Source organism: Lucilia sericata, unplaced genomic scaffold (genome assembly GCF_015586225.1).
Source record: "Lucilia sericata isolate MDLA Ls3-8-SP2 unplaced genomic scaffold, ASM1558622v1 Contig000633F_arrow, whole genome shotgun sequence".
Lineage (NCBI taxonomy): Eukaryota > Metazoa > Arthropoda > Insecta > Diptera > Calliphoridae > Lucilia > Lucilia sericata.
The window spans coordinates 249,253-259,495 of record NW_023994639.1 but is presented as its reverse complement, the minus strand read 5'-3'; the positions used below and the strand labels follow the sequence as shown (position 1 = coordinate 259,495).

The window sequence follows — 10,243 nt, the reverse complement described above, 5'->3', positions numbered from 1 at the left end:
GCACCATTTTAAAGCATTATGATTGCACTTTAATATGGTACATAATTTGTAGCATAATGTGTGTTTCTACAAATTGGTCAATTTGATAGATCGGTAGAATTATTGTTTTATGTTTAATAAACGCTGTAATCTGAGGTTCCGATATGGTTGCAATTAACTTTGACAGTTTTCGTGCTAGGACAGTCATTTATGCACCATTTTAAAGCATTAAAATTGCCATTTGTTTTGGTATATAATTTATTGCATAATGTATTTTTAGAAAATGGCCAATTGGATAGATCGGTAGAATTATTCTCCCCGGTTTAAAAAGGCAGAAATTTGAGGTTCCGATATGGTTGCGAATATCTTTGACAGTTTTCATGCTATGACAATCATTTATGCATCATTTTAATGCATTACGATTGTACTTTAACTTGGTATATCACTTGTGGCAAAATGTGTTCTTCTAAAAAATTGTAAATTTGATGGATCGGTAGAATTGTTGTTCTATGTTTAAAAACGCTATGATTTGAGGTTCCGTTATGGTTGCAAATAACTTTGACAGTTTTCATGACAGGACAATCGTTTATGCATCATTTTAAAGCATTACATTTGCACTTTGTTTTGGTGTATAATTTGTGGCATAATGAATTTTTACAAAAATTGGATAGATCGGTATATTTATTGGTACAGGTTTAGAAATGCGGTAATTTAAGGCTCCGATATGGTTGCAAATCTTTTTATTGCATTATAGTTGCCATTTGTTTTGGTAATTTGAGGTTCCGATATGGTTGCGAATAACTTTGACAGTTTTCATGCTATGACAGTCATTTATGCATCATTTTAAAGCATTATGATTGCACTTTAATTTGGTATATCATTTGTGGCATAATGTGTTCGTCTAAAAAATGGTCAATTTGATGGATCGGTAGAATCATTGTTCTATGTTTAAAAACGCGATAATTTGAGGTTCCGATATGGTTGCAAATAACATTGACAGTTTTCATGCTATGACAGTCATTTATGCATCATTTTAAAGCATTATGATTGCACTTTAATATGGTATATCATTTGTAGCATAATGTGTGTTTTTACAAATTGGTCAATTTGATAGATCGGTAGAATTATTGTTCTATGTTTAATAAACGCAGTAATCTGAGGTTCCGATATGGTTGCAATTAACTTTGGCAGTTTTCGTGCTAGGACATGCACCATTTTAAAGCATTAAAATTGCCATTTGTTTTGGTATATAATTTATTGCATAATGTATTTTTAGAAAATTGCAAATTGGATAGATCGGTAGAATTATTTTCCCAGGTTTAAAAAGGCGGTAATTTGAGGTTCCGATATGGTTGTGAATAACTTTGACTGTTTTCATGCTATGACAGTTGTTTGGGGCCAAATCGGGAATCCCGGTTGTTACCTCTTAGTTGCTGAGCTGGTTCCTAGGTGCTGGTTGTTGGCAAACTGTCTCCGGCAGCCGTCCACTTGGTTTTCTCTTGATGCGGCAGGTCAGGGCCAAATGTGTTTTTATATACACACAAACACTTGTTGTTGTGTTGCCAAAAAACAACCCTTATTTTTATTTTATTAAAAAGCTTTGTTTACTTCTTTTCTTTTGTATTTCTGTTTATTTTATTTAAGTTCACTTTTCCTTTTGTTTTTATTTAATTAAACTTTAATTTTATTTTAATTCTTAAACTTTTATTTATTTTATTTCAATTTCTTTTATTAATTTTGCACTTGTTGTCTGTCCGGTGGTTGAAAAGCAATGAGAATAAAAAAAATGTGTCAAGCCCTTTGACATAAAGAGCAACGCAAACTCACTACACTAAAGTGGGGAGTTGCCATATAATGCATATTGTTCTAGCGATTTTACACATAGAGAAAATATAAACTATGTGTTACACTAGACAGACACAAACATACCGCCCACCTTGCAACGGTAGTGCAAAATATAAAATCAAATACAAAATTAGATATAAGTAATATAACAATATAACAATTATGTTATCTAGAGCAACAAATTAACATTTTAAGTTCATTATTGTTAATTATAAAAAAGGAATAACAAAAGTTAACAAATATAATTAACATATGAGAACAATTCAAGTATATAAAAAATAATAGTACATTCAAATGTTTTTAAGTGTAACGTTAAAGAGTACATATCAAACAAAATGTAAATAATACTTTAAAGCCTTTTGAGGGCAACAAATTATAGCATAAATAATATACTTCAGGTTCTTTTGACACCTTCTCCAAAATATGCTATGCCGAATATGGTATTCTGGACATATAGTTGTCCTGGGCGACTCATAGCTGGTCCAATCAGAATTCTGCTCATAGTATCAGCTCCTAGGATAAGCTGGTAAGGTCAACTAATATGCCAGTGTACGTCCGCATTGGCACGGTCTACAGTTGTTGGACGTAGATATTTGTCTGCTCGCTCCACATTAACAATAGGGCTTCGGCCGTAAATCTTGTCTTCTAAAATACATTCAACCGTTATGCGACGTTTCTTCTCGCGACGATGGTATACAACGATGTCAGTACGTCCTTTAGAAATCCGTAAGCCCAATTCTTCGACTTCACGTTTCATGATTGCTGACCTGGCCGCTGTTGGATCTATTAATGCTCTAATGAAGACGTCAGTATCATGATTGGTGACTACCCGTATCAACGCTGTCATGGGAAACCAAATACGGCCCTGCGGCAAAGGGTGCAACCAAGTATTATGGTCCTGCATACAGCGACGGCACCGATCTATACTTCTACAATTCGCTCGGCTGTGCGACTGAGCCAGGCAGTTATAACATAACAAGTTTTGGGCAACAACTCGAAGCTTTAGCTCCACGGGCATCACAATAAAACGTGAACACTGTCGTATGGCGTGAAGGCGATTACAAAGCGGGCAACCATAATCGGTGTTGAAGTCCATTTTTATACCCTACACCACTATAGTGGGGAGGGTATTATGCGTTTGTGCTGATGTTTGTAACACCCAAAAATATTGGTCCTACACCCACCTTAAAGTATACCAATCGACTCAGAATCACTTCCTGAGTCGATTAAGCTATGTCCGTCTGTCCGTCCGTCCGTCTGTCTGTGTGTCCATGTAAACCTTGTGCGCACTCTACAGGTCGCAATTTTTGAGATAATTTGATGAAATTTGGAACATACACTTCTCTTGGTCCAAGGACGAACGCTATTGAAATGGTTGAAATCGGTCCATTATTTCACCTAGCCCCCATACAACCGGACCCCCCGAATAGGGCTTTTGACCTCATAATTATGTTAAATGATCTGCTATCTCTACAAAAATTGGAAAAGTTTAGTTTTATATATGTCTTAATAATTCTAGTGATTTTCGTAAAGATCGGGCATTATTTGACCCTAGCCCCCATACAAAGTCCCCCTCAGAAAATGACTTGAATGTCCACAATTCACTTATAAACAGTAGTATCACGATGAAATTTGGCACAAATGAGTTTTATATAAACATAATTCCCAACAATAAATTTTATAGGGATCGGACCAAGTTTTACTCTAGCCCCCATATAAGCGGACCTTCCGATTTGGGCCTTTTAGCTCATAACTTTGTCAAATACACTACTATCTCTCCAAAAATCGGCACAACTAAGTTGGATATAATTATAAATAACACTGTCGATTTTTATAATGATCGGGCATTATTTGACCCTATCCCCTATACAAAATCCCCTTCAGGAAATGACTTGAATGTCCACAATTCACTTATAAACACTAGTATCAATATGAAATTTACCACAAATAGATTTTATATAAACATTTTATATAAAATGTCGACATTAAATTTTATAAGGATCGGACCAATTTTTTCCCTATATACTACTATCTTCCCAAAAATTGGCACAACTAAGTTTGATATGTAATTATAAATAACACTGTAATTTTTCGCCATTATCGGAACAATGTGTTGATGTTTGTAGCACTCAAAAATATTTGTCCTTATTAAGCTATGTCCGTCTTTGTGACCGTGTAAAACTTGTGTGCACGCAACAGATCGCAATTTTGAATATAATTTGTTAAAATGTGTCACATACTATTCTCTTGATCCACTGACGATGGCTGTTGAAAATGATTAAAATCGGTCTTCTATTTTTCCTAGTCAGCATACAACCGAACATGAACAGACATTATTTGGAACCTATATAAGATTAACAGAAATGCGTAATTATTGAAATTAATCACATTTAATATTGGCAATTGGTGTAGGGTATCATATGGTCGGCCACGCCCGACTATAATTTCTTACTTGTTTTTTAATCTAGAAGTTTAAATGAGCAACTTTATTTTAGAAAAGGTGATATTGAATTATTAATCAGTGCAATTAGGGAGTAAAACTAATTTGTGTATCGGTCGAGTGATTACGCCATTTTGAGTTTTAAGGTCAGCCACTCGAACTTTACCGTCAGAACCATGATAAACTTTTACAACACGACCTAAGCGCCATTCAGTTGGACAACAAGGTTCACTTTTAAGAACAACGAGGTCATTTTCTTTTAAGTCTATTTGGGGACTTTTCCATTTATTACGCTTGTGCAACTCTTTTAAATATTCGTCTTTCCAACGGTGACAAATTTCTTGCTGCAATGCTTTGATTTTTCGCCAACGGTTTACTATACTAATTGGCGAGCTAAGCTCTTCAGGTTCAGCAGGAGTAAGAATAGCAGAGCCTATTAAAAAATGACCAGGAGTAAGAGCGGACAAATCATCGATGCTGTCGGACGTAGGGCCAAGAGGACGCGAATTGAGACACGATTCTATCTTTGCCAAAAGTGTCGAAAACTCTTCAAACGTATATTTCATTTGTCCAGCTGACTTTTTAAAGTGCATTTTCAAACTTTTTACTCCTGCCTCCCACAGTCCTCCTATATGAGGAGCTGCTGCAGGAATAAAGTGCCACTCAAGATGTTGATGACCATATTTTTCTACTGCCGAATCACGTAATTCTTCTATATGTTTTTCGAAGTTATTTTCAAGTTCTCTTGCAGCGCCAACAAAATTCCTTCCATTATCAGAGAAAATGCGACTAGGGCAACCACGACGAGCAACAAATCGAGCCAAAGCTGCTAGAAATGCAGGAGTGGACAAATCGCTAACGGCCTCAATGTGAATCGCCTTAGTAGAGAAACAAACAAATAGACACACGTAGCCTTTAGTGATACGGCAATATCGACTAGTGAAACTTTTGATTTCAAATGGGCCGGCAAAATCAACACCTGTGTTAGTAAAAGGGCGACTTAAAGTAGTTTTTTCTTCAGGTAGCACTGCCATGATCTGATTTTGAAGCTTTTTTCTATGTATAACGCAGATTTTACAGTTGTGGATGACCGTTTTTATTAGATTTTTAGCCTTTATAATCCAACACTCCTGACGTACGACATTTAGGACTAAACGAGGGCCTCCATGTAAGACCATATTGTGGACAAACTCAACGTAAAGTCGTGCTAATCTACTAGTATATGCAAGTATTACGGGATGTCGTTCATTGTATGACAAACATTTTGTAGAGCCAAGACGACCATTAGCACGAATAATACCATTTTTGTCTAAGAAAGGCATAAGCGTTAATAAAGGACTACGAGAGTCAATTTTCTTTTTCGATGACAGACAACTAAACTCATCAGAAAAGTGCGACTGTTGAGAGAGAAAAATAGCCGATTTCGTACAAATACAAGTTCTTGAGCGGAAATTGCTTTTGCTCGCAAGATTAAAAAATCTAAATATATAAGCAATAACATGATATGCTCTGGGCAAACTTGAGAAACGGTCCAGTATATCTTCTCGTTCAGCGGATCTAGCAATATTAACTTGCACTTGTTTCGATTCTTCTACTGTTTCGAATTCTAATGGACCTTCGGGCCACGACGATTTGTTTAATCTGAGCCAATCAGGACCATGCCACCAAAGTTTGTTTTCTCTTAAATCCGAAGGTATCAGCCCCCGGGTTGCTAGATCGGCAGGATTGTGATTAGAAGCTACGTGAAACCAATTTTTGTTTCCTACTTTTTCTAATATTGTTGCTACCCTATTTGCAACAAAGGTTTTCCAATTACATGGCGGTTTTCGTAACCAAGCAAGAACTATTGTCGAATCGGACCACAAATATAAATTATACGTATGCAATTTGAAATTGGGGATTACGCTGTTTACTAAATTGGCTAAAAGAACTGCGCCACACAACTCTAAACGCGGCAAAGATGGCCTTTTAACTGGAGCCACTTTTGTTTTGCCAATTAGTAGATTTACATAAACTTTATCACCATTCACAATACGTATATATAGTGTAGCTGCGTAAGCTAACTCAGAAGAGTCACAAAAGCCATGAAATTCAATATAAGAACTAGGCGTATATTGAACCCAACGATCAAGTTTAATTGTATCAATCTCATTATAATTAGAAATGAATGTCTTCCATTTTTGTAGAGCCACAGGTTTTATATGTTCGTCCCAGTCTATTTTGTCGAGCCACATTTGCTGCATCAAAATCTTTGCTGTTATAATCACTGGGGCCAACCAACCTGCTGGATCAAATAGCCTTGCTATAATTGAGAGTACTTCCCTCTTTGTATAAGCTGTTTTGAACTTAATCTTCTCAGTTGTAAAATAAAAGTAATCTTCTGCCGCATTCCAATGGACACCGAGTGTTTTAGCATTACTTTTATCATCGAGCGACAAAAAAGAAGAGTTAAGAAGATGTTCTTGGGGCAAATTTTTTAAAATTTGTTTAGAGTTTGAGGCCCATTTTCTCAACTCAAACCCAGCTGTACCCAATATACCAATTAATTGGTCTCGTGCCTCCAAAGCATCAGGGATCGAATGAGCTCCAACAAGAGCATCATCAACATACATTGACTCACGAAGAATTCTTGAGCCTAGCGGAAAACATCGTTCTTCATCGTCAGCTAACTGTAAAAGCATTCTAAGGGCCAAAAAGGGGGCACAATTAACGCCAAAAGTGACAGTGTTCAACTGATAAACTTCGATTTGGGTTTCACTAGGACTACGAAAAACTATCTTCTGATACTGTCTATGTTCAGATTTTAATAAAATTTGTCGATACATTTTGGATATATCTGCATTAAAGACAAACTGAAAGAGTCGCCATTTTAGAATTAGGGCTACTAAATCAGCTTGCAATATAGGGCCTACAAACAGCAAATCGTTAAGACTGTTACCATTAGAAGACGAGCTTGAAGCATTAAAAACAATTCTTAACTTTGTGGTGGTACTGTCAGGCTTAAAAACTCCATGGTGAGGTAAATAATAACTCGGACTACTTTCTGAATTTTCAATTTTCTCCATGTGTCCCAAAGCTATGTATTCTTTTAAAACCTCATCATATTGAGCCTTAAATTCAGGATTTCGCATTAAAACCTTTTCATTTCTTAAATATTGACTGAGAGCAATATGACGATTTGGGCCAAGTGACGAAAAAGTATCTTTAAAGGGCAAACAAACTATATATCTTCCTTCAGAATTTCTTGTGGAAGTAGAAAGATAGATCTCTTCACATTTTTTATCCTCTTCTGATAAAATCTTTCTACGAGAAACTTCTTCTAACTCCCAAAACTTTTTTAACTGATCGTCAATGGAAACTTTTGTCATATAATTGGTTATTGAAAAACGTGAGGAATCATTACTTGGAGTTGGGCCTGTGACAATCCAGCCAAAAATTGTCTCTTGGGCCACTAAAGATTCGAAAATTCCATATTGAACTCCATCACGAAGAATTAGGGGATACAAATCACCTCCTAACAATAAGTCTATTTCACTGCTTTCATAAAACTTGGGGTCAGCATAATTCAGATTGGGCAAATCTATATTCTTTGGAGGCTTAAATGTATGTGTAGGTACATTTCCTGTTACACGAGTAACTACTAAAGCCTGAATATTTAGAGATACATTTTGATCAAACAGAGAAACAATTATAAAGTTCGCAATCTTTGAAGATTTGCTTACTAATTCTCCTCCTAAACCAGTAATTTCTGCGGAAACTGGCTTATTGGGCAACTTCAATACAGTTTGTATTCTCTGAGAAACAAAACTTTCATCCGAACAAGGATCTATGAGTGCTCGAACTTTGTAATAGGAACCACAACTAATTATATTGACCCAAGCTGTAGCCAACATCACTTTCTTAGCTACTGATGTGTGATGTGACTGAACAACACCAGACGGACCTGCGATATTAGTGGACTGTAATTGATTTGTATTTGTGGACTGTATTTGTTGGACAGAACTATTTTGACTTTCGCCCTGAAATCTAGTATTTCCTTGATTTTGGCTATTATTGTTTTTATTTACAAAATCCCTATGCATTAAAGTATGGTGCTTCCTTTTGCACTTGGAGCAACCGTTTGTGCTACTACAATCACCATACATATGTCCAATGTTGAGGCAATTAAAACAATAACGAAATTTTTTCAAAGTTGAAACACGATTTCTATAATCCATATTCAAAAATCTGGTACAGGAGCTGATTTTATGGTTTTCTTTGCATAATTTGCAAAAAATGGTTTCAACTTTAGTATTATGGGCCTTAAATTGTTTTACTTTAGTTGATGTATGGTTATTGTTACTATTAAGTGCCGATTGGGAACCACTGGGATTTGAATTGTTTATAGCTATGATATCTGATACACTTTCAAGGGCATGAAATCTATCGGTGAGAAAATTATTTAATTCTTCCCATTTGGGTACCTCTGTTTTGTTCTTGAACGATTGTTCCCACAGATTAAGTGAACATTCTGAGAGACGGGATGAGCATTGGAATACAAAAATAGGGTCCCATGAATTAATATCTACATTGTATAACTTAAGGATAGCCATACAATTATTGATCTCCCTTTGAAGTCTTTTAATTTCACTAGCCGATTCTTGTTGACAAGGAGCTAAATTAAAGAGCAACTTCAATTGACTATTAATCAAAACCCGTTTATTTTCATACTGAATTTTCAAATTATTCCAAGCTATCTCAAAATTTTCTGCTGTCAGGGCAACATTTCTATTTATATCCCTTGCCTCACCATCAGTTTTTCTAAACAAGTAAAATAACTTTTCTACAGGGCTAAGTCTTGTATTGTTTATGTAAATCGCAGTAAACATATCCCTAAATGTGGGCCACGAAACGTAATCCCAATGAAAAACACCAGTATCACAAGGAGGTACGGATATGGAACCACAAAGATTGGGAATTGCTGATTCTACATTTTCTTCAGTTTTTTTACCTAAGTTTGCTTTTGCTTTGGAAATAATGTTAATACATCTTATATATGTCTTGCGGACCTGCGGATGCTTTGTTTGTACCATTAACAATTCTTTCTTTTTTTCTATTGTGACATCAGAACAATCACTATAAATGCTTTTATAATTTTCCCATGATTTATCTAATTCTGATCTTTCAAAATCAAAAGCATCGTCCGTGTAACTAGAAAAATCTTCAGCTTTAAGCATAACCTCAAAGCTGATTAATTCATCCGCAGCCACTATGTATTTTTCAAAAATCGACATATTTTAATTTATTTAAGAGAACCACAAAAATATATTTTCCAAAAATTTAAAACAAATCACAGCGTCACAAACTTCTTTAAATAAAATCAAGAAATGAAAAGAGAAACTGAAGTTTTTTAACACCATACAAAGTTAAAGAGAACCACAAAACTTTATTTTCCAATAAAAGAGTTAAAGAGAACCACTAAGTTAAAATGCGCCAAAATCACAATTTCCAATAAGTTTAAAAACTTGAGAAAAAAGATGGACGACAAATTTATTTAGGTTCCAAAAATAAAACAACAAATACAAATGACCGTAAGGAAAAACGGCGGCTTAATGTAAAAGTTCACGATGTAATTTCAAAAAGTAACACAACCTCACTTTTTCCGAGCCACAAATAATGAACCACAATATATGCATATGAAACACTTTGCACTTTAATAATTTCAATTTACGCACCTTTTTTTTTACGGGAGAAGGACCAATGTTTGGGGCCAAATCGGGAATCCCGGTTGTTACCTCTTAGTTGCTGAGCTGGTTCCTAGGTGCTGGTTGTTGGCAAACTGTCTCCGGCAGCCGTCCACTTGGTTTTCTCTTGATGCGGCAGGTCAGGGCCAAATGTGTTTTTATATACACACAAACACTTGTTGTTGTGTTGCCAAAAAACAACCCTTATTTTTATTTTATTAAAAAGCTTTGTTTACTTCTTTTGTTTTGTATTTCT

General features: G+C 35.4%; 1 protein-coding gene across 1 annotated transcript; it reads right to left on the bottom strand.

Moving 5' to 3' along the window:
• Positions 1–4,338: 4,338 nt before the first annotated feature.
• LOC119606893 lies at positions 4,339–9,537 on the bottom strand. The gene has a single exon (XM_037960549.1). The coding sequence runs from the start codon at positions 9,535–9,537 to the stop codon at positions 4,339–4,341; it is 5,199 nt and encodes a 1,732-aa protein (XP_037816477.1).
• Positions 9,538–10,243: the final 706 nt, after the last annotated feature.